Source organism: Bolinopsis microptera, chromosome 7 (assembly GCF_026151205.1).
Source record: "Bolinopsis microptera isolate Bmic1 chromosome 7, MBARI_Bmic_1.0, whole genome shotgun sequence".
NCBI classification, from domain to species: domain Eukaryota; kingdom Metazoa; phylum Ctenophora; class Tentaculata; order Lobata; family Bolinopsidae; genus Bolinopsis; species Bolinopsis microptera.
This window is the reverse complement of record NC_087078.1, coordinates 4,595,550-4,620,345: the sequence shown is the minus strand read 5'-3', so window position 1 is coordinate 4,620,345 and position 24,796 is coordinate 4,595,550. Positions and strand designations below refer to the sequence as shown.

At 38.9% G+C, this 24,796-nt stretch overlaps 3 protein-coding genes across 3 annotated transcripts in view; 2 read left to right on the top strand and 1 right to left on the bottom strand.

Annotated features, from left to right (window-relative positions):
- Nucleotides 1-1,559: 1,559 nt before the first annotated feature.
- Nucleotides 1,560-5,983, top strand: LOC134817986 (metabotropic glutamate receptor 4-like). Its single transcript, XM_063827391.1, has 6 exons — nucleotides 1,560-1,745; nucleotides 2,469-2,597; nucleotides 2,695-2,872; nucleotides 3,085-3,246; nucleotides 3,627-3,714; nucleotides 3,854-5,983. Exons 1-6 carry the CDS (start codon nucleotides 1,606-1,608, stop codon nucleotides 5,743-5,745), a joined length of 2,589 nt encoding a protein of 862 aa, XP_063683461.1. The 5' UTR covers nucleotides 1,560-1,605; the 3' UTR covers nucleotides 5,746-5,983.
- A 1,848-nt stretch (nucleotides 5,984-7,831) lies between these two features.
- On the top strand, nucleotides 7,832-10,241 carry LOC134817869 (signal peptide, CUB and EGF-like domain-containing protein 1). The gene is made up of 5 exons (XM_063827221.1): nucleotides 7,832-7,922; nucleotides 8,374-8,923; nucleotides 9,109-9,273; nucleotides 9,448-9,654; nucleotides 9,784-10,241. Exons 2-5 carry the CDS (start codon nucleotides 8,671-8,673, stop codon nucleotides 9,879-9,881), a joined length of 723 nt encoding a protein of 240 aa, XP_063683291.1. The 5' UTR covers nucleotides 7,832-7,922; nucleotides 8,374-8,670; the 3' UTR covers nucleotides 9,882-10,241.
- A 3,040-nt stretch (nucleotides 10,242-13,281) lies between these two features.
- LOC134817887 (microtubule-associated tumor suppressor 1 homolog A-like) overlaps nucleotides 13,282-24,796 on the bottom strand; it is a 42,861-nt gene continuing 31,346 nt past the window's right edge. The window contains exons 9-15 of the mRNA XM_063827251.1: nucleotides 22,268-22,311; nucleotides 20,392-20,538; nucleotides 20,055-20,153; nucleotides 16,542-16,661; nucleotides 16,134-16,331; nucleotides 15,660-15,805; nucleotides 13,282-13,614 (exon numbers count right to left, since the gene is read on the bottom strand). Coding sequence (XP_063683321.1) covers nucleotides 13,545-13,614; nucleotides 15,660-15,805; nucleotides 16,134-16,331; nucleotides 16,542-16,661; nucleotides 20,055-20,153; nucleotides 20,392-20,538; nucleotides 22,268-22,311 — 824 coding nt within the window. The 3' untranslated portion in view covers nucleotides 13,282-13,544. The remainder of the gene's footprint in view (nucleotides 13,615-15,659; nucleotides 15,806-16,133; nucleotides 16,332-16,541; nucleotides 16,662-20,054; nucleotides 20,154-20,391; nucleotides 20,539-22,267; nucleotides 22,312-24,796) is intronic.

Below are 24,796 nucleotides of genomic sequence, written 5' to 3'. Positions count from 1 at the left end.
TGGGGGAATGAATTAATCTACCACCTAGCTTAAAGGCAAAGCTCCTAACTCGTAATGATTATTGATTTTGTAGAACACTCTGGTACCTATTTCATTCCCTCATCATTAAGGGCTTGGTGGTGCAATGGTAATGGGTATGGTCCCGGGCCGGCAATCGTGAGGTTGCTGAATAGATTGATCCCGTCATCAGCAAAAATCAATCCTGATGATTTGAGCCATACTGCTGAGTTTTAATATAACGGGTAATATAGAATATAGATACTCGTAAAATAAAATATTTTTTCAAATATTAGAACCGTCGACGAGTCCAACTCGAAGGCCGGCGCACGTCCTAAAAGGTTATATCATGTGATCGAGATATCTTGCCAGGTGAAAATTTTAACCCTATGTCATACTCATAGGGGTGATTCGGAATCAGCCTCCAAAAATATACCGATTTGGATTACTTTCAATTTTCATACTCTTAGGGCCTTTTCACAACAAATTAATATAGTGTTCTAAATCACTCTACACTTGAACTTTTGAACGTTGATTCCGTATCACCCCACGCACCACGGCACCCCAACAAGAGTGCTGCGGCACTCTTGTTGTCGGAACCTATCTACAGTAACAACTATCTGATTGGTCTACTGAGAAACCTTGTGGCAGATCCGTAAGCAAACAAAGAACTATGATGACGAAGTATCTCGCTGTCCTGTCTGTCAAAGAATTTATTGATGATCAATGATTGATGATACATGGTTAAAATCCCCTGGCGAGTTATCGGCGAAAAAATGTTCTGATCACTTGACATGACCATTTAAGTTAGTTGGCTTAATTTCTCGTTAGGGTTTGGAACTAGAGTTTTACAATATTCTTCAGTTAAGGATTGGGTAAGGGTTAGGTATGGGGTCAGAATAGGGTTTTGAATATTCCCTCAGGGCCATCTGGAGAGAGTGTTTAAAATCGAGTGTAGAGTGATTAATCATCATAATTATTCTCTGAATCGCCTTATTTTTGTATACCTCCAACTTTTTATTGTTTTTAATCAGTTGACTCATGTCTGTGATAAAATTAAACTATACTGTATTACTATCTATACTAATAATCTCAATAATATATCTATATCAGTATATCCTTAGTAGTACTAGAAGTAGTAACACAAATCTATTGCTGTTCACTATAATTCAACTGTTCATCAGTATCATCACCTATTGAATTGTCATTATACCATATTATTGTCATTATTGATACACTGTAGTCTGTATCACCAAATTGATGTCCACTTTCAACGAATCATTTCTCTGATCACATTAGTGTTCTTTAAATCCTTTGTGTCACGTGAAGAGCACTTATTTATTACCTCTTTGTTCCCCAGACCTTCTGAGACAAAAGTTTTATTATGTCAGGTCGTCAAATGTATTGTTTTTGTATTAACTATTCTATATTTAACTTTTGTGATCGATATATTAACGTACGTCTTTATTAGTACTGTCTTTGTTTTGAAGAATAATGTGTTTATTGACTATAAGAATAGAATTTTCCAATGAATAAAGCATAATATATTGGGCTATCTAAACCATTGGTTGCACGTTTATTGTGCGGCGTTGTTTATTGTGCGGCGTTATGAAAGCTCTTCTGCTTCTAGTCGTGGGGTTCTTCTCTTCCTCTGTCCTCTGCAAAATTAACTACGAATCTCTTACTGAGCCCTTGGTTAGAGAAGACGGAGATTTCCTCATCGTTGGGATATTTGAAATCGGAACTTTGTAAGTTTTAACCGCCTCTTAGATAGAATATTAGCAGTATTGGTATTGGTATTGGTATTGGTATTGGTATTGGTATTGGTATTGGTATTGGTATTGGTATTGGTATTGGTATTGGTATTGGTATTGGTATTGGTATTGGTATTGGTATTGGTATTGGTATTGGTATTGGTATTGGTATTGGTATTGGTATTGGTATTGGTATTGGTATTGGTATTGGTATTGGTATTGGTATTGGTATTGGTATTGGTATTGGTATTGGTATTGGTATTGGTATTGGTATTGGTATTGGTATTGGTATTGGTATTGGTATTGGTATTGGTATTGGTATTGGTATTGGTATTGGTATTGGTATTGGTATTGGTATTGGTATTGGTATTGGTATTGGTATTGGTATTGGTATTGGTATTGGTATTGGTATTGGTATTGGTATTGGTATTGGTATTGGTATTGGTATTGGTATTGGTATTGGTATTGGTATTGGTATTGGTATTGGTATTGGTATTGGTATTGGTATTGGTATTGGTATTGGTATTGGTATTGGTATTGGTATTGGTATTGGTATTGGTATTGGTATTGGTATTGGTATTGGTATTGGTATTGGTATCGGTATCGGTAACAGTATCAGTATCATTATCAGTATCAGTATCAGTTATATTCCAAAGAGAATGATAGTGCATGTCGACTCCTAACTTCCTAAGAGTGTCTACTATTGTTATATTCCAGGGAGAATGATGAGTGTGTTTTGACTTCTAGGAGTGTCTACTCATTAGAAAAAGCGCTCGTTTTCCAAGACTTGATGCGGAACTTCACAGCTGTGGACAACTACACCATTGGATACGAGATCTATTCGGGGTTTGTATATCTGTTGTTGCTGGTTGTACTTGCAGTATATGAACCTAAAAGTAAATATGTTGTTGTTGGTTGTACCTAAAACTTTGATAATGCCCAGGTGCGATGAACCATACCTCGACCAAAGGATCAGCAGCAAAGTCGCTCTAAACGAGAAAGTTATTGGTCTCCTTGCTTCTGATCAGAAAGCCGGAGTAATGCCATCTATAGGACCTCCCACCTCATTTTTTATTCCTACAATCGGATATATTTACTCGGAGGACGCTTTTCTTAAAAAGGTCATTTATAAAATAAGCCCTGACTGAGCATCTCCCAAATAATTATTTTCCCACGGAATACCCCACAAAACCTCACAATACCCCCTCAATACCCCCACAAAACTCCACAATACCCCCACAATACCCCCATAATACCCCATAATACCCCATAATACCCCACAATACCCCATAATACCCCACAAAACTCCACAATACCCCAATATCCCACACAGGAACAATACCCCACATACCTTTCTCTGTTGGAGACCGAAGAAATGGAGGCGATGAGTGTTATAAACCTCCTGAAGTTCCTGAACGCTCAATATGTTGATGTCTGGTACAATCCGCTCTCTGAAACAGCTGCTCACTATGTTTACGACAACTATGTCTCCAAGGTACCATACTTGTTGTGATGTTGTTTGTTTCAAGGAAGTGCCGACTATGTAGTAGTGACCAGGTGACCTGTAACAAGTAAAACTGTTATAGTAGTGACCTGTAACAAGTGTAACTGTAGTAGTAACCTGTAACAAGTGTAACTGTAGTAGTGATCTGTAATAAGTGTAACTGTAGTAGTGATCTGTAACAAGTGTAACTGTAGTAGTGATCTGTAACAAGTGTAACTGTAGTAGTGATCCTGTGATCTGTAACAAGTGTAACTGTAGTAGTAACCTGTAACAAGTGGAACTGTGCGGCAGCCGGCAACTCTTGTAACTGTATGACAAATCTTGAATGAAATATTAAAAATATAACAAGGAACTAATAAATAAAGCCTCAGGCTGGAGGTGGGAGGCTAATCGAGTTGTACGGAAAAGGAGAAGGCGGAATAGTGGACGAGTTTCAAGAATACGATTCTTACGGTGAAGGTACGTATTTATCTAAAAGTGTAAAATATGGCACCCCACTGTACAATACAGTACCGACTAATGATAAGATACTTGCTACACATTGTTGGATACTGGTAGTCCCACGTGATAATTCATTAACAATCTCGTATAATTTCAGTTCCTCCAGCCCCAATACAGCTGATGCTTTTTAATGGAAACAAATATCACGCTATTCCGTTCCTAAACGAGACAATCCTGAATAGAAAATGGAGAAACAAGACGTACATATTTGGCTACACCATATCCCGAGACCAGTTTAGAACCAGTCAGAAGGAGATCCTAACAGGAGGGCTAAATGTGGATAATGAGGTTTTCATCTACTTGAGATCTGTAGTGCAGAACGCGAACCGGGACTGGATGACAATAAAAGGAGGACTGCTGTACGACCGAGCTGAGGCGGCTGATGATAGATTATCCCAGGATTATCACCACAGCAAGGCGTGCAACTTCTCCCGTCCAACAGAGAGTCTGATGGAGGCCTGTACGAACACCAGATTACCAACTAGTTGGATGAGCTTTGTAGCCACAGCTACTTTGCTCCTTAAGAATAACGTACAAACAGTATTGCAGAGTAAAGGTAGAGATATGGACATTAACGATCTGAGGAGTCATCTCTTTGCAACTTTGGAGTCTGGAACACAGCAGGTGCAGATATACGGACAATCTTTAAAAGATATCACATTCAACAAAAGCACATTGGCAATGGGATATCAAGTTTTAGAATATCGCAACAGTTCCGAAGTGATGAGAGGAAAGGTGCTGTTCCACAACCAGGGAGGTATGGATGACACTCTTAAATACCACGTTAAAGATATAGGAGGAGCTGATGCCTGCTCGGAGGACTGCCCCCCAGGGAGTCACACCTCCTTGATGTCATACTCTCCAGGGCTCGGTAAGTGCTGGACCTGTCCCCGGTGTACTGGTGACTCTGTATCTTCACTTGTTAACTCTAACGAGTGTACAGAATGTAAACAAACTCAGCACGCTGTGAAAAATAAAACTACTTGTGAAGAGGTCCCCGAAAACTTCATCTCCTTAAGGTCTCCACCGTTCCTGATAGGGTTGTTTTTAAGTGGGGCGGCTGGACTCATAACAATCTTCATAGCTATTTTCATTGCGGTCAACAGAAACAGACCCGTGATAAAGGCATCTGATCCTGTTTTCTGCTACTTGTTCCTGTCCTCGCTCTGTGTAGGCGACATCCTCACAGTGCTTACTCTTCTCGAACCTTCCCCTTCTACATGCAACCTGGAATTCTACTTCTGTTCTCTTTTCGTCTGCTGTGTCTGCACTAACCTCTTCTACCGCTCTCTCAAGATCTACAAGATCTTCATGACGGCTATTAACTTTCAGCTCAAACGTCCATTCATCTTCAAGTTCCTGACTCGACCTGCTCAGTATATCATCCTGGCGATAATGATAGGAGCGACTGCTCTGCTGACCATGGTCTCTATAATGCACCAGGGTTGGGTTTACGAGGAAGCGTTAGATCCTCATATCAGTATCCACAAAGTGTGCAACTCCGCAAACTTCCTGGCTACCTGCTACCCCTTCATTGTGCCGTGTGTGATGTTGGCTGCCACCCTACTGATAGCTTACAAAATGAGGCTGTTCCCTCACAACTTCAAGGAAACCACCACCATCTTCACCACCTCTCTAGTTATCGTGGTTGTCTGTCTCATGTTCCTCAGTGGCTACTCCATCTCGGAACCCTCTATCAAGTCTTTGCTGAGAGCTATCGTCTACTTTTGCATCTCCCAGTGCTTCCTCTTCTGCATCTTCTTCCCTAAACTAGTGGTCCTGCTGAAGAAGGATGATCTAATAGACGCTGAGGGGACGCTGAGTAACGCTATTCACAGTTACATAGAGGCTGACGAGAAGAGACAGAGTGTTATTGAAAAGGAAAAGGAAAAGAAGCTGGTCAATTCAATGGAGAGAGAAAAGAGGAAGAGTGTGGTGGTGTCAGCTTTAGTGGATTTAACGACCCCCACACACGGAATAGATAAGTAGATAACCTCTGATACAGAAACTTTACATGCTAGTTTTGGGTCCATCTCCTAAGCTATTCTTCTGTAGACTGTAAACTGGTAAAGTGAATATAAACTCTCGGACTTTGCAATAACTGAATTTACCTTTTATCTAATTATATGATTGATGAAATTCTACCTACCAAAAAGTTTGGATACAGATAGAAATACTTGTTCGTATCTACTAGACAAATATATTCTTTTCTCTCCGTGCTTATGATAAAAAACGTTTGAAACTTCTTTGTTTTCTTTGTAAATAGCAGTTTGTTAAAAAGAGAGGGAAGGAGGGAATCACGCACCTGGGTTTAATCACACACCAGGGTTTAATCACACAACAGGGTTAATCACACACCAGGGTTTATTCACACACCAGGGTTTAATCACACACCAGGGTTTATTCACACACCAAGGTTTAATCACACACCAGGGTTTAATCACACACCAGGGTTTATTCACACACCAGGGTTTAATCACACACTAGGGTTTAATCACACACCAGGGTTTAATCACACACCAAGGTTTATTCGCACACCAGGGTTTATTCACACACCAGGGTTTAATCACACACCAGGGTTTAATCACACACCTGAGTTTATTCACACACCAGGGTTTATTCACACACCAGGGTTTAATCACACGCCAGGGTTTAATCACACACCAGGGTTTAATCACATACCAGGGTTTAATCACACACTAGGGTTTATTCACACACTAGGGTTTAATCACACGCCAGGGTTTAAGGGGGTATACACCAAAACAGGGGTTTGTGTCAGCCAACCCAAGTGACCTCACAGAAAGTTCAGTGACCATCTAGCGCACCGATTCCAACCCAAAAAATTTGATTTCGAGAACACTGCCCTCAAAAATGTAATGTGTTTATTCAACTGGAAAGTTTATCTTTTGCACCTCAAAGCCAAACAACAAATTTAGGCACATTTTTCGTTTTTCATATTTACAGATTTTTCTAAAATTTCGATAGGAATGTGCTAAAGACTTTTGGAAGGGTGCAAAATAACCGGAACTAGCACATTTATATATAAGTTATGAACAACAAACACCCTAAAATGCTTCCTTTTGAACAAACTCAAAATTCCACTCCAAAACTTAATTCCACGTTAATTCCGAAAATTTCATGAAAATATATTGAAACTCATTGTTTTGTCGTTTTGAGCGAAATCAGTTTTGCAAATATCGCGAACTGAGATATGGGCGATTTTTTGTTCATTTTTTGCGATTATTTGAACACCGAATCCACAGTTAGCTAGATATTGTGTTGATAATCATAGAGACTGTGTAGTTTAGGATAACCTTTTATATAAAGTTGGTTTCATTCAAAAATATGGATATTTGACCAATTTATGGGCCAGTATCGATCAAATTTGGTGCGTATGTCCATATTTTGGTGATGATGGCAATCCATAGACGAGTTCAGGGTACCACTATCTACAAGTAGAGTACCTAAAATATGGATTTTTGAGTATTTTAAGATAATTTGGCATAATTGGGACCGGTGGGCACCCGGAGTCCGGAACCCCCTCAAAATTTCGGTCACAGGCCCTAGTTTGTTGGTAAATTGCTATCTCGAAATCAAATTCCACAAAAAATCAGGGTGAACCCCTCCCCCCCCCCCCCCCCCCCCCCCCCCCCCCCCCCCCTTAATCACATACCAGGGTTTAATCACATACCAGGTTTAATGACGTCACATTACACTCTATAACTTAATCGTGTTTTTACTACCTAGTTTTCACCACACTTAACCAAGGTGTAAGGTAGAAGAATGTACATTATTCGATTTCCCTTTCTCCGAATTTGCTGGATTTTGCGGTACCTGTCTTTACAATCACGTCCTCGTAAGTAAACAGCAAACACACCGTTGACATTGTGCATTTCCTCAATCTTGAATTCAGTTATTTGGCCTTCCTTGGATTACGTTTACGGTTTTGATTAGGTATTTTTCGCACCTGCTAGCTTGTAGAATTGTTTGTCGGTTCTTGGTTCTTTTTATTGCCTTTTGTTCTGAAACTAACGAGTTTTTTATGAAATCATTAATCCTACCTAATAATTTACAGTAGTAGTACAGGCACTTGTTCATGGTAAGCCCTCAGAAGAACAAGATGAAAACTTTAATTTTGTTTGCGGCCATCGTCTCTACTGCCCACAGTAAGTTTTCAGGAACAAGTTTTATAAAAAAAGAATATAAAAACTATTCAATAACACTCAGTCTTCTTCTCACAATATTCCTAAAACTAGTTTCAGTTGTATTTCAATTCAAACTTTTTATCAGCTAAAACCAGTCTAAATAAGCTACATTATCAGACTTTATTTGAACGGACATTAATTTGAAGCTGGAGGCTCAAGCGTTCATTTTAATTCTCGTTCAAATAAAGTCTGTCCAAGTCAAAGTCCGTATGAATACTTTTTAACTTCGGTCAATTCCAATTTCTATCATCGGACTAAATTATATCAACATTTTTACTGCTTAACGACTGCTTTCGGATTGCTAATAGTTTTATAATGCCTTCAAGTGTTCATTTTAATGTCCTGTCAAATAACGTCAGAGAAGGTATGTCTTTAGAAAGAAATACATTTTTCTAACTCCATGTTTGTACAGGTTGGGTTGAGACGGGTTGGGAGGAATTTAAACTAGAGGCAGGTGATCACTCTCACAGTACCCCGTATGTGGACTTTAACCCCCTGGACACCAGAATACACATGAGACTAACCCAACTAAGAGAGGTGGAAGATATGGGGCAGTTTGGGGTTCAGTACGAGTTCTTTGAAGAGGAGAAGAGGAGCAGTTTCGTGTCGTCCGTTAACTTTGACTGGCACACTAAGCCCGGTCACAAGAGCGGCGTGTTTCCTCCACGTTGCTGAGGATTTCTCCGAATGTATCGAGGAGAACCCTGACATGTTAGTTATTCCTTCCTGGGCAAGTATCGACCTCAATTCGGACTACACGGTGGAACTGAACAATGGAAAAGTGAGAGGCTCCTTTAAGGAGGGGTGTGAAGAAGCTGATGATGGGTCGGATACCTGGTTGTCATGGAAACGAAGTTTGGATAAGATTCGGAAGCTGGCAGTGAAGGTAACTGACACTAAATTTGTAGCTCCCGGGCTTAGTTTGGAAGATTACTTCACTATGGAGTATAGACTTGTAAAAGGTATGAGCCGCAACTTAGTTAACTTTAGAATTTAAGATTTCCTAGCTGCCAATTTACAGACCATATAAAGGATATTAAACAGCGAGCAAGAATATCTCAATAATGATTACTGCAAGTAGTAATAATGATTACTATCACTACTATTAGCAGTTTAATAATGATTTACTACAAGTGTTTCTCCTCAGCATGCCCAGTTGGCACCTACCTGAGCGATAGAATAAGTGTGTGTTTGGATTGCAATGCTGATCACTACAGTGAGGGAGGCTACTCTAACTCCTGTAATCCCTGTCCCCCTGGAGCAATGGTTCCTTCAGGGGTCGGCTTTAACGAAAGTAATTGCACTTACTGGGGTAAGTTTCTATACAACAATTCTCTGGTAACCGGGTAACGCTAAAATCCGAATTGACGCTATATAAATGTTATTTTAACTAAATAATTAGCGCCCATGAGAACTTTTATTTGCTGTTAAAATCAATAACAGCAAGCTAAAATGTACCACTTTTCCCTGCACCAATGTCGTTCAGCTCCCTGTCCGGGTGGTTACTACCAAGACGAAGCAGGGCGGTGTGAGATGTGCTCGGCGGGTCACTACAGTCAGGGAGACGATGCTCTCTTCTGTCACCCCTGCCCGTGTGACAGCTACGCAGAGCCCGGAGCCAGACACTGCACTGTGTGCCCTGATGGTACAGCGGTGCGAGCCGGCAAGGGCACTGCAGCTACTGACTGCACAGGTCAGCTTCTTTATACTATTTAACTCTTAGTGAAACGATTTGTTATATTCGAGAGCTCGTTTATTATATTATATTGTTATATTCGAATTTTGTACCCGTTATTGAAATTAAAACTCGTTTTATTTTCAGACATTAAAATGGATGATGGTGGCTCCGGAGCAGTAGGTTTCTACAGTAAAGTTTCAGTTATTCAAGCAATCCTTGTTTCTGCCTACTGTCTACTCTAATCTCAAAAATTGTATACTTATAGAGGGGAACAAAACATATTTGCATCTTTTAGGGACCTTTTGATTTAGTTTAACTTTTAGAAATCAGGAAAGATCTATTAAGATCTTTAAAGCTTTAAAAAGATATTTAATTATAATTAGAATGTTCATACATTGCTCATGAAGGTTGCATGCTTTTAGAAAAGAGGCTATAAGTATATGTATGATAGGGACCATTTGATAAATTTATAATTAGACTGAAATTTAGTAATTTAGAGTTTTGATAGCTAGATATGATAGATCCATCCCCTTCTGATATCGCGTTTGTGGTTTGATTAAAAAGTATGTACATTAATTGTAGTTTTAAAAAAGTTCTTGACACTCATTATCTTTATTTTACATTCAATATTAAGAGCTTAATTTGAATATTTAAGTCCTTGTATTGGGTATTTATTAGTGAAGTCAATCCCGATCAAAATAATTAATCCCGGGATTCGGGAATCCCGAGCAAAAAAATCCCGGGTTCCCGAAAATCGGGAAATAAAATCGGGATTCCCGAAAACCGGGAATTTCCCGGGATTACCCGTTAATCGGGATCCCCGAGAGCAAATGGCGCTCATATTTAAGTTCCATTTTGTGTAATAAAGTCATGTCCATGCCATGACCGGGACCCAGCTGCACACATCGGATTGTGGGGTAATGAAAAAGCAGACGAGCTGGCCAAAATTGGCACAACCAGTGAATCCATTTTGAATTGCCCAATTCCACAATCTTACATCAAACGTCTGATCGAAGACAAAGTCACCAAACTTAATCAAGAATCATGGATTACTGATGGTCCCAGACACACTAAACTGGACACAAAAACATCAACATCATCAAAAATCCCAACACTACACTCAGTAACAACAGACAAAATTACAGAATTGCAGTGCACCTCATCACGGGACATTATGGCATTAACAAACACCTACATACCATTCGCAAATCAGACACAAGTGCTTGTCCTAAATGCGGCGACGAAGAGGAGACTGTCCCACACTTTCTCGGACAGTGACCGGCTATTGCCCAAATAAGAGGTCAATATTTCCGGGACTACTACCTCTCTGTCAATGACATATTCGACAACCAACGTACATCTCCACCATCGTCAACTTTGCAAACCACACTGAACACTTAATGGTGCCAGAGGAGTTGGACCAGACCGGTGTAACATAGCGACTACTCAAACGCAGTCTTATTTCGCCTCTCTCTCTTCCACACTCAACCACCACTTAAGCGTTCATCTATGACACACCCCACAACACTTACCATCATCCTTGATTACACATCTTGATTCCACCGGCATCCTTCCACAGGACTGCCATACCCCAGAGGTGGGCAAAGCATCCACATGCTAATGCTATCCTCTCGTGGGCCAACCAGGCCCAGCCTCTCTTTAAAAAAATTGCCATGGGCATGACCCAACTTTTAATTTTATGGTTGTACTTATATACTTTTTAAGTTCAATAGTACAACTAAATTTGCCTCATCATCAAACAACAGCAGGGTGTCATAGTTATTGGCGCGTAGACAATTTTGCGTGAAATTTTAGCATACCCAAGCTTTAATTTAGAAACGATCATTACTTGACTTCTGAGGGTCAGTTTCCTATGCAGTCTTGATCATTCGAGAGATAATCCTTTATACTAAAGTTCAGTCTAAAAACGAAGTATAACGGACTTTTGTCTGCGTCCTACCAGCTGTTGACAAGGTCCGTCCAGGCTCAAACGATCAGGACGGGACCGTTTTTATAGCAGCATCCATAAATACCAGCATCTCCCCCTCCATTTTAATAGAGATACGTGTTGGTACTTTTTTTTGGCTGGCTTTAGCATTCAGAAGTCAGAACTGCTGGATGAACCTTTTGTTTCGTCTAGAAACTCATATAGCGTTTTACTTTTGTTTTTCTTAACCTTAACAATGCAGGCTAACAGTTTACGAAGTTCGAAAACCTGATTAACGCTCCCGTGTAACTATATTGCAGTAAATTCATTCGAATATTCTAAGATCTTATTCTAAGATTAGTAAGATCTTGCATACAAATATTGAAAATTCCCGAAATTCGGGAATCAAGAATATTTTCCGGTCGGAAATTCCCGACCGAAATTCGTCGGGAGATCCCGGGATTAGGGAATCCCGATGTCGGAATTGACTTCACTAGTATTTATATAGTGTTCACCTGAAGTGAGCTAGGAGTCCACAGGTAAATCATAAAATGATTACCTTACTGGACTTTATTTGAACGGACATTAATTAGACGCTCGGCTGGAGGCCCTAGCGTTCATTTTAATCATAATGTCCTTTCAAGTAAAATCTGTCAAATTCAAAGTCCATAGTCCGTTGAAATTGTTCCAAAAAGTATTATTGTCCAAGATATCAGATATGACTAGTAGTAGTTTTTAATTTTGGTCAATTGTAACCATCGGACTAAATTATATCAACATTTGCATGCTTACCGCTCGCAACGCTTTTCTTATCTTGCTCTAATAAATGCAATGCATTATATTTATGTCTTATCTTGCTTACTGTATTAAAAATCGATTGTGAAATTATCCGCCAAAATTGGGGGGAAACACCCAAATGTCTTCCACAGTTCATTTTAATTTCCGTTCAAAATGATGTCCGATAAGGTAAATCAAAGGTCGTTAGAGTACACACTACACCACCCGTTGTGATCGCGTGTTATTTCAGAATAGTGAACAGACTATCATGAATCACCGTGTCTCCTTTAATTTATATAGAAACGGAACTGAGTGCGGCGCGCGCAGCAGCGTGGTTTGAACGCCATAATGACTATTTTGATAGAATGGCGCGTTCCATTAAGTTAATAATTTATCCACTCACCCGGAGGATGCAGCGGGTGTTTTCTCAGATTTTGTGGCACGGCCTCCTTTTCGTAATTTACTATTATCGAGCTGTTAACAGTATAATTCTAACTTATTCTGATTTAAGCTATCAACAACTATGGTTGAAATCGATAATCGGGAATTGAGCAAGTATTTAGGTCAGATATAGAATATAGATGGGGTAAGCTGCGCCACAATTTTAGTAAAAACGTCTTAAGATGGTTTACTTTACGATGTAATATTACTGGTTAACCTTCATAGCAACTGCTGTAGTCATATTATATACCGAACCCATACACTGAACCATTTTAAAACGGCTTGGGGCAAGCGGGCCACAAGTGGGGGTGTTGATTGTTTCGATCATAACTCCTCACTCCACACAGAAAAAAACCCCCCACATGGAGAAACTATGTTGTTAACGTTACCATTACCTGAACCCCAGCCAAAATCCTGCCCCTAACCTATCTAGCAAGTGATGGGAACCAGCTGTATCCCACTCCACAAATAATTTGATAACGAACGAAAAGCATGATCTGTTATTGAAATTTAAAATAGCAAAATGTACAAGTATAAGCAATCTAAGAATCTACTTTTAAGAAGGAGGCTTCTTTCATTACCTTAACAGAAGCAAGAAATAAATATTTCAAAATCTTCAAGGTGATTCAAAGTTTAAACTCAAGCTCAATTCTCATCACAACTTTATTAATACAATACAAATATTACCAAACAAAAGTTAAATTATTATTCGTTCAACAAACACACCGAACAGTTCATGCAAAGATGTGAAACGTTTCGTTCAGTCGTGAAGGGGTAGAATTTGAGTGGCAGCTTCCATTGCATCGAACAGATTGACTTGAGACTTCGGCCTGAAATAATTATCAGTCATAATATAATAAAGTGATAGTTTTTAATTGATAAAAGCAGATAAACAACAATTAAATACAATTCTTGATCGAATTAAATAGACTAATAGATTAATCTTGCCACCGGAAATTGTTAACAATTTTTAACTTTCCACATTTCACTCGGTAATAATTATCCCACAATAAAGCTTGTACCCTTAAATATTTTCAATCTGTATTTTGAATCATGCGGTGTAGTTGTTAGCCGTGTAGTTGTTAGCCGTGTAGTTGTTAGCCGTGTAGTTGTTAGCCGTGTAGTTGTTAGCCGTGTAGTTGTTAGCCGTGTAATTGTTAGCCGTGTAGTTGTTAGCCGTGTAGTTGTTAGCCGTGTAGTTGTTAGCCGTGTAGTTGTTAGCGGTGTAGTTGTTAGCCGTGTAATTGAGGTCGGTGTAGTTCACCTCAATGCTGCTCTCTTTACCGTATAAATAGTTCTCGATCTCAGTTTGTGCAGATGTCTCTACAGGAATGCTCGGTTTTTTGTGTTTCCTAGTCAGACTAAGTCGTCTACTTAATCTGTTAGAAACCCTCATGAACAAATCTGTAGTATTAGTGGTGTTGCCTGGTGATTTACTGGTAGTGGTGTTGCCTGGTGATTTACTGGTAGTGGTGTTGCCTGGTGATTTACTGGTAATGGTGTTGCCTGGTGATTTACTGGTTGTGGTGTTGCCTGGTGATTTACTGGTAATGGTGTTGCCTGGTGATTTACTGGTAGTGGTGTTGCCTGGTGATTTACTGGTAGTGGTGTTGCCTGGTGATTTACTGGTAATGGTGTTGCCTGGTGATTTACTGGTAGTGGTGTTGCCTGGTGATTTACTGGTAATGGTGTTGCCTGGTGATTTACTGGTAATGGTGTTGCCTGGTGATTTACTGGTAATGGTGTTGCCTGGTGATTTACTGGTAATAATGTTGCCTGGTGATTTACTGGTAATGGTGTTGCCTGGTGATTTACTGGTTGTGGTGTTGCCTGGTGATTTACTGGTAGTGGTGTTGCCTGGTGATTTACTAGTAGTGGTGTTGCCTGGTGATTTACTTTTACCTCTAGAAGACCGCCTATCGCCCGGACCCGGTGATATTTTATCACCCGGATCAGCTGTGTTGGTGAAATTTTGGGTGGTATTTTGGGCGCAGTCTTTTTTAACAGACCTCAGCTCCATGTCAGCAGCATCTAATGAAATATAAGTATCTACAAATGATTCGCAGTCCTCCGTCGGTTTATCCTTGGTGGTTATATTACACGTTATTAAAGCGTTGTCAGGTAACATGTTATTGCCAGCCCCCGGAGTCAGACAAACATTAGACTTTGTGAGGGAATCAGTTTCAGAGCTGTCTTTTTGAGCAAGGTATTTGGAGTATGTGAACTTGTTGTTCTTCAGCTTGTGCTTCTTGAGTCGGAGTGAGGAGCGAATGGGTTGTCGGCTAGAAGAAGTAGAAATGTCTGATGATAAGAGATGTGATTCTGATTTGGATGAGAGCGGATTTGAAGTAGACTTCACGGGTGTATCCATGGTTTTATCAGTTAACTCAACTCCATCCTTTCTAGAGATGGGAACAAACCATAGAGCTCTGGAGCGAGAAGTAGGAGACTTGTAATCTGAAGTACTTTTATCAGCAGTTTTCTTATCAGTAGAAACTCTATCAGTACTGTGTGATTGGTTGGCAGAACAACATCTCCTCCTCGCAATCCATACTGGACTATCTCTTATTGTGTCGCTTGTTTTAGAGATTTTAATTATTTTATCAGCTATTTTGTTATCCTCTCCCACGTTCAACACATTTAGAGAGTTCCTTTTTACAAGGTAAGTTCCTGAATCTAGTGATGTCTGTCGTGTACGAGAGAAAGTCTGATTCTGTGTGTCAGTAGTATCAACTCTAAAATATGTTATCTTAGCGATCATATATCAACCTTATTGTATCTTGTTACATATAAAATCAATAACAGATTATTATCCAATTAGTTAATTAATTAAAATAATTAATAAGTTAATTAATTAAAATAAGTAAGAATTAACCTGTTGGAATGTTTAGAAGGTGAATCAGAAGTTCTGATAGGAGGTTCGGAAAACTGCCTTCTAGGGCTACAGGTAGGGGTGCTGTAGCTTATTGGCGCGAATATCTTCCCGTTACTTCCTCCTTCCTTCTCCTCAATCAGGGACAACTGGTGAGAGTATCTTGTGAGCAACAGGAACTACAACTAACTAACCACAAAGTCGTGCCAAGAGACAACAATATTTATTTATTTTCTGATTTTTACACCGGATTCAGATTTCAGGACTTGAAGTTCTTATTCCTTGGCCAATTTTTATATTTATTCATACTGGTCAAAAGGCTATAAAATCATTATCATCATCAACCCAACCAAAAAAGTTGCAATGGTATATCCCTCACAGTTTTCGCGGAAAGTCGTGTAAAAATTGATGTCGTGGTGTCAGTAAAGTCTCGCTTTATATATAGTAAGATATTCCATTAGTAAGACATTCCATTACCCGGAATTGTAGTTCTTCACACTTGAGGACAATGTTTTTATTATCTGTTTCCTTCTCTTTTAAATTCTGGTACAGTGTCTCCTGTGTGAGGTTCAGGGTTCGCTCAGACTCAGCCTTCATCTCTATTGTGGCGCGCAGTTGTTCGTTGTGGTCCTTGTAACTCCGCAAGTCCTTCTCTAGACCAGGGATATTCTCCACCTGAGTAGAAAACCAGTTGCTATAGTTACTATAGTTACTATAGTTACTATAGTTACTATTATATAGTTACTATAGTTACTAGGTAGATTAAGACGAACTACTATATTATTATTATACATTTTATTATATTTATAGCTCAATAGCTGCAATTAAAGACACAGTCGAGCGTAAAACGATATATATATATAATAATAATAATTGATGACGTACCTTTAATTCTATTTCTTTGGCTTTAGTGTTCAGCTTCTTAATCTCCGCGTTTCTCATGTCAATAACGTCTCGTAAGGATTGTAGCTCTGCGTTTATTGTAGAGTAGCGCTGCACTTGCTCCTATATAATAACAAAACTTAGTGAAAACAAACACTTTTTTAGAATAATACAACTCACAATTTAGTGAAATACTATGTTCTTATTCTAGTGTAATAGAAATTACACCCAGCATTACTTACAGAACAAAGCTTTATAGTTATATAATATTTTTCTTTGAGGACGAAATATAATTAACGTTCCGGAATCATAGGCTACAGGTTTCTTAAATTCCAATAATTGTTAGCCTCTCCGTTACTCTGTTAGTTTCTTTAGAAAATTTTCAATATCTACTAAGACTGATTGAAATTAGGTGTTGATATCTAATAGAACCAGTTTACATTCCTAAACTGTGAAATAGCCCGGAATATGTGTAGTTTGTACGAGGTCTGAACCCGAGATGAAGCTAGCTAAGCTAAGCATGCTCTCTGTTCCCCACCGCCGGCTATATATATAGTTTAGAAGGGCAAGCTGCAGGAACGAAAGAATTCATCTCCTCCGAAGTAGAAAATTAGGGAGCACTATTCAACTTTTCATCGCTCAATGAGTGACGACAGGTTTTTAATTGCTGCTATGTGCCGTGAGAAAATAATCTATAATTTAGAGTTATTTTATGTAAAAAGTAGATTATAGAAATAAAGGGTTTATTAAATTTATTCTGTCTGTACTATTAGTTAACTTTTGAGGTTCTTTGTAATACAAAATCACCAGCGTCACAATTACTTCAGCAGTTACAGTGTTACAGTGTTACAGTGTTACAGTGTTACAGTGTTACAGTGTTACAGTGTTACAGTGTTACAGTGTTACAGTGTTACATCAATACTATAGTTACTAGTTACCATAATAGTTACTACAATACATATTTTTAGGTTTCGAAAATAACAAAATACTGGATACCTTTATAGGTCTATATTTGTTTTCTCCTTGTATATCTGGGTTGGTTTAGGATAAAATCTGTATAATTATGGATTGTTTGAAAAGATTTAAGATAAAAATAGTACATATTATCGCTAAGTCGAGTAACTTTCTCATCGTAATTATACTGCTTGTGAGCATGCAGCTTAGCTCACTACCTCTATAGTTACCATGACAACCGAGAACATGTAATACACGTATAATAGTGGGTTGTAGAAATGGGCAGTAAAGAGACTAATAGCCAGCCAGTAACCACTAGTATTATAGGGTGCCCTGTTATCCGCCCCAGTAAGGAGCCAGTAACCAGTAACACAGGGGAGTATAGCCAGTAACCACTAGTATTATAGGGTGCCCTGTTATCAGCCCCAGTAAGGAGCCAGTAACCAGTAACACAGGGGAGTATAGCCAGTAACCACTAGTATAGCCAGTAACCAGTAACACAGGGGAGTATAGCCAGTAACCACTAGTATTATAGGGTGCCCTGTTATCAGCCCCAGTAAGGGCCTGCTCTAAACCAGAGTTATAGTGTAATTACATGTATTAGTGCGGCAGGTTATTGTTATTAGTACCTATATACTAATATTATATAGTTTATATATAATAAGTTGTTGTTGTTATAGGGACCAGATAACAGGTGAATGAGCCGGAAGTAGCTTACTGTATAGAAAGAGCTGGTTACCTAGCAACTAGTTACTAGTAACAGACTATTAGGCTGTTTAAAGTTTTTAACAAATTAGTGTTTATAAAGGTCCCAGCTTTACAATAATACACAACATTGCTGGTACATACTAGGGTGGTACCAGGGTGGTACCTGTTAGTTAGTTACTACTACAGTACCTGTACCTGTTAGTTACTAGTTAGTTACTACTACAGTACCTGTACCTGTTAGTTACTAGTTAGTTACTACTACAGTACCTGTACCTGTTAGTTACTAGTTAGTTACTACTACAGTACCTGTACCTGTTAGTTACTAGTTAGTTACTACTACAGTACCTGTACTTGTTAGTTACTAGTTAGTTACTAATGTTAGGACCTCTACTATTTCTGATTTATATAAATGATATTGTGAGCTCCTCAAGCTTGGCTGAATTCGTCCTGTTTGCTGATGATACAAATATTTTTGTGATAGGTAGTTCAGCACAGGAAGCTTTTGAAAAAGCTAATCATGTAATGAAACAGGTCAGTAACTATATGGAGTCTAACAAGTTACATATAAATGCAGGGAAAAGTTGTTACATGCATTTTCAGCCAGGTTTGTCAAGAGCAACACAGACCTGTGCCAGAACACGGCCCTTTAACAGGAATCTAACGATTTTAATAGATGGCAAAAAGCTAGAAAAAGTTCAATGTACAAAGTTTCTTGGGGTGATAATAGACGAACAGCTAAGCTGGGAACCACATCTTAATCATTTATCTTTAAAGCTGAACTCCAGTATTGTATCGATTAAGAGAATTTGCAAATTCATTCCCAAATCTGAATATTTGAAACTATACAATGCCCTTTTTATGTCACATCTTAGCTATTGTATAAGTTGCTGGGGTGGGATCCCTAAACATAAGCTGAATAAAATCTTTGCAATTCAAAAACGATGTATAAGACTGCTATTTGGTAACATTCCCAATTTTTATCATAAAGAATACTATTTAACCTGTGCACGTTCAAGAACTTATAACGAACATATGGCTAGCAAGAACTACTGTCTTGAACACACTAAACCGCTATTCACTGAGCAGAAAATTATGAACCTGGAGAATCTGCACATGTACCATACATTTATGGAACTATTCAAAATTCTTAAATTTGATGTCCCCCAGTCGATTAAAGATCTTTTCAAGTTCTGTCCTAGAAATGAAAAACTTCGTCTGATTGTCCCATTACTGAGGTTAGATATCTCCCAACAGAACTTTTTGTACACCTCTACGAAAATTTGGAATGACCTCAGCCCCTATGTATTCGAAATATGTGATGCTAATGAAGATGGGATAATAATCCCGGGTTCTTCCAAGAATTCAGACTTATCAGCCTCGTCAGGTATTATTAAATCTAACCTTAAAAAGCACTTACTATCCCTCCAAAATCGAGATGACCCTAATACATGGTAACTAATTTATATTATATCTCAAATTCTACATCCGGTACGGCTCTGCACACATGATATCTCTCTCTGCCATGAAACATGGCTAACCTTTTAAACTATGATTTAAAACCTAAACCTAAACTAAAACTCAACTGGGCTCTCCTATGTCACCAAACTAAACCAATAGGTAATTTTAGATTATTATATTTTTCTATATTTGTATAACAAGTATATTGACGTAGTGGATGGTTGAGGGGGTTTCAAGCACAGGTCACTCTCAAATCCTAAAGATAAGCAGTGGCCTTCGGCACTTGAAACCTCTTCAAACCTCCCCTGATTTATTTATTATTGATATTTAATTGTTTGATTGTGCCGTAAAAATAAATATTTGTTTTATTAAATATTTGTTTTATTAATACAGTACCTGTACTTGGGACTGTATTTCAATCTGCATTATCTCCTCCTTCTCTTTTATCTGGCTGTCCAGATAATCGTTCTGTTCTTCAAGAGCCCGCTGTGTTCCCTGACAGAAGTAGAGTAGTAAAGGTGTACTATGTTACAAACAAACGAACGAATAAACGGACAAACAAACTAACAAATAAATGAACGAACAAACAAACAAATGAACGAACGAACGATAGCTAACTAAATTATATTGAGCTACAGATCCAAATAATTTCATCATAATTTTATTTGGCTAAAAGGTGTAAATACAAGATCTTGTACGATTAACCTTATAAAAAGCACCCGTGTAAACTGACCTCCATTCTAGCGGTGTCCTGTTGATGAGAGACAATGAGTTGGTTTCTCTGACCCTCATACTCCCGGTGTAGTGTCGCTATCTCTTCTGAGTGCTTATCTCGTATGTTGTGTATCTCGTTACAGTGCTTATCTTCTATCACAGACAACTGATGGAGACAATAAGGTTATCATTCTGTTATTTACTATAAATTATTGCAGATAAGCTAAACGTAGAACCAAATCGCCATATTCGCATTTTGGCAATCTAGTCCGGGTTAGATATTCTTTTTCTTTAGTTTGTTCCCTTGTTTTAACAGTAATTATTATATTAACAACCACCCTTCCGTTCAGTGGACCATATCCCCTAAACACGTAAAAACTGGCTCAACAGTACACACATGATACACATTACACACACACACGTGCGAAATAGCTCAATAGTTATTATTCATATTTCATACTCTCAATCTGGATTGTTATCGTATATTATCTGCATTGTCGCCACGAATAACAAGCTAAATTGATGCTTGATAATTTGCGCTCTTTCCAATCGAGGCCTGTAATTTACTTATCCCAAACATCATGCATGCTCATTCTCCTCACAATAAATGATATGCATTCAAGCAGAAATATATACAGAGAGTATTTTATAAGTTGTAGAGAACCAATTAAATCGTTGAATTTCTTTCTTACTTACAAAACGGTACGTGGGAAGTTTGCGAATATCGAAATGTAGCTTTAATGTAACCACGGAAACATTCTTGTAACATGTGTACAATGTGCAGGTGCAACACTAGCAATAACATGATCACACTAATAACACACGTGCTAATTAATTAATTAATTAACTAATCAGTTTAATTACTCAAGTTATTATCTCACTACTTCTAATGAAGTTAGCCTGAACCTATTGTATTTTTAGTAAAGACAGAGCACTCAGCACTACTAGATAGGCGCACTAACAGCTAACTTTTATGTCTTCACAAGGAATGCTTACAATGAAGCATGAGGCCGGGGGGGCCACAACTCAACACTCTCCACTCGTCGTGTTGCTATAGTTACTATAGCAAACAATGTGCCCCCCCCCCCCCCCCCCCCCTTTATAAAACTATCTTTGCTGGCTTTTAGAATACATTGTAAGACGGAACTAACAGTGAGGCACATGGTAATACAGGTACTGTAGTAGTAACTAACTAACATGTACACTGTACAGGTAGTTAATATATAGTGAGGCATATAAAGCATGTTATATTGGAAACGGACAAAAGTAATAGCTGTACAGGCGCTTTGATCTTCGTATTAACAAACTAGTAGTTTAGCTACTAGTTACGACTACAACTACTTGTTACAACTAGTAGTTTAGCTACCAGTTACAAACGAGTGTATACATCTATGAGCATATAGTAGTGGATTTAGTGTTATTGCTGATTAAGTAATACTAATAATTAGTACAGTGAGACAAGGTAATTGTTGTATATTTTGTAATACTGATAATGGCTGCCGTAAAATCTACTGATATATTCCGTCATTTCAAGCAATGATTTGATAAGGATTAAGTTGTTTAGAAAAAGTAATAAAAAACGGTGGTTAGAATACAGTGTTATTATATAAATAACGATAAAGTCGAAGTGACCTTCACTTTTTACTTTTGTTTACTTAGGCGGAATCCGAAATGCGAAAGGTTTTTTATTATTAACATTGATCGTTTTAATTAAAATGTTAAAATCCTTTCACAATTCACAGGATGGTACATCTAGGATCCCTGATAATCTATAAAATTAGTCTAATCTTACATTAGAGGGGGGGGGGGGGGGGGGGGCACTGGACGGGGAGGGAGGAGGGGGGGCACTGGACGGGTGGGGAGGGGCAACAACTCAATAAACAGTTCAGTCTAACCTGACTCCGTAGATCGGCTATCGTAGTCTCGTATCCGTCTTTCACTGAAATGCAATATAAGTCAAGATATTTAAGGAAAAAGGAGAAATATTTAAGGAATGCCGTCGGACTGTTGGAGCTACATTTTTTGTTTAGTTAGGGAGCAAACTCGCCACGTAGGTCCAAGATCATGATATATATTTGCAGACCATTAGGCAAGGTGTTAGGTTGTGGGAACTACATAAACCGTCATAACTGAGTGATCCGTATTACAACTCGCTACACATTGCAAGTGTATTATATATAATGAGTATATAATATATTCTAATGTATACTGTTGACTAGACACAAGGATATCGCACTTTACTGATTCATTTTCACCGTCTTTAATAAATAGTCGTAGGAATGTGCGGTCAGTTTCTTTAAGACCTCCCATAATATGATCCCACTTCCCTCCTTACTTCTCCCCTCCTCCCTCCCTCCCCCTCCTTCCCTCCTCCCTCCTCCTCATTCTCCCTATCCTCCCTCCTCCTGATCCTCCTCATCCCTCTTCTCTCAATAACAAGCAGTATTATATAGTAGTAATAACAAGGTATTCAAGAACTTTGAAAAAGCTTTAAAACGTACGGTCTGTTTTGATAAAGCTAGCAGTCTCTAGGTCTTGACACCCCGCTGGAAAATACCTAACACTATTGTAAAACCCACAAAGCTGGCTCACACTCAATAGGCCGCACTTTAGCACCCCCGTAATGTAGCTGAACATTCTCAGAGAGGGCATTCGGGGAGATGAGAGGCACTCATTTGATAGAAACAGAGATACTAAGGCAGGTCACGTGGTGATATCTGGAGATAAACCACACGTGTAGTTAGCAGGAGTTTGTTAATCAGACAGATGATATGTTGAACACTACACAGATCTGCTGCAAGTCATCCTAAAGGTAGATTAGAGATATCAGAGATAGCAGGTATAGTAGCTGTGCGTGTGATGAGTGCTGTGAATTGCTTGTGATGACTAGTGGCGCTCAGGTGCTATTGCCCTGCTTGCTGAGTGTGCTATCTAGCATTACTACAGAGCACACTCAAGTGCTGCTTGCTGAGTTAGAGATCTACTTGTACTCACTATTTATACTCATGTCTATAATAATATGTGACAAATAGCAAATATCGTACAGAAACGGGGAAAAAGCAATGCAATGTCGAATAGAAACTTGAGGGGTGAACACTACCAGAACTAGTGAGCATTTAACATGTGAGCACACACAGTAAAGGAGGAAACCAGTTAACAGAGAGTAGTGTCAACTAGTAGTGTCAAGTAGGAGCCATGATAATGGTAATAACACAATAGGTCACATTGGGTCTAATGTGGGACGTGTTATACTGGGTACAGTGTATAGTGCATGTTGTGAAGTGTGTACATACACAGTAGTGACTAGTAGTCACTGGTCACTGGTCACTGGTCACTGGTCACTGGTCACTGGTCACTGGTCACCGGTCACTGGTCACTGGTCACTGGTCACTTGTAACTAGTCACTAGTCACTAGTCATTAGTCACTAGTCACTAGTCACTAGTCACTTGTAACTAGTCACTAGTCACTTGTAACTAGCCACTAGTCACTTGTAACTAGTCACTAGTCACTAGTCACTAGTCACTAGTCACTAGTCACTGGTCACTGGTCACTGGTCGCTTGTAACTAGTCACTAGTCACTAGTCACTAGTCACTGGTCACTACATAAGGGACACTGGCCTGATGCCAGCGGTAGTTCTTCAAAATCAATTTCAGTTTAAAAGCATTTAAAAAACTGAATTTAGAGAACAAGTGGCGCAGTAATGAAATACTCTATTGAGATTGAAAGCAAAATTTCCACAAACTGTAGTTACAGAGAAACTGTAGAAATTTAAACAACGTACGTAGGTACGTCTGATTACTAGAGTACTCCCAAGGGAGTAACGTAATACACTTTACATTCCTCAGCTTAGGGAGAAGAATGTGCTAAATATATATAATATTATATACCACCTATTGCTACGTATATAATAACTAAATAAGCGCTGACAGATTGGCAAGTTTGATTTATTAAAGTGAATATTAATTCTCCACGAGAGATTGATATGCAAGCTTGTTTAAACTTACACAAGGCGGGGGAGTGGTTGTTTGAATGTGGGACAATTTTGAAAAACTTAACTGAGGTACTAGCAAGACTGCGCGTTTTGCTCTAGAAACACACTTTTTTAGAGATTTTACCGGCGTATCCTCTGAAATCACCTTATTTGTTCAATTTTAGGGAAGGGCGCCAACAGGGGAGTGGGCACCAACAGGGGGGCGCTTTTTTGGCGAGGGGGGTTGGGGGCGCCAACAGGCAACGTTACGCCACTGCGTCATAGAAGAACTGCACACTGCATCCTGCGCACTGTACACTGCACCCTGCGCACTGTACACTGCGCACTGTACACTGCGTTGGAACCATACACACTACACACTGTACACTGCACACTGCACACTGTACACTGCACCCTGCGCACTGTACACTGTACACTGCACACTGTACACT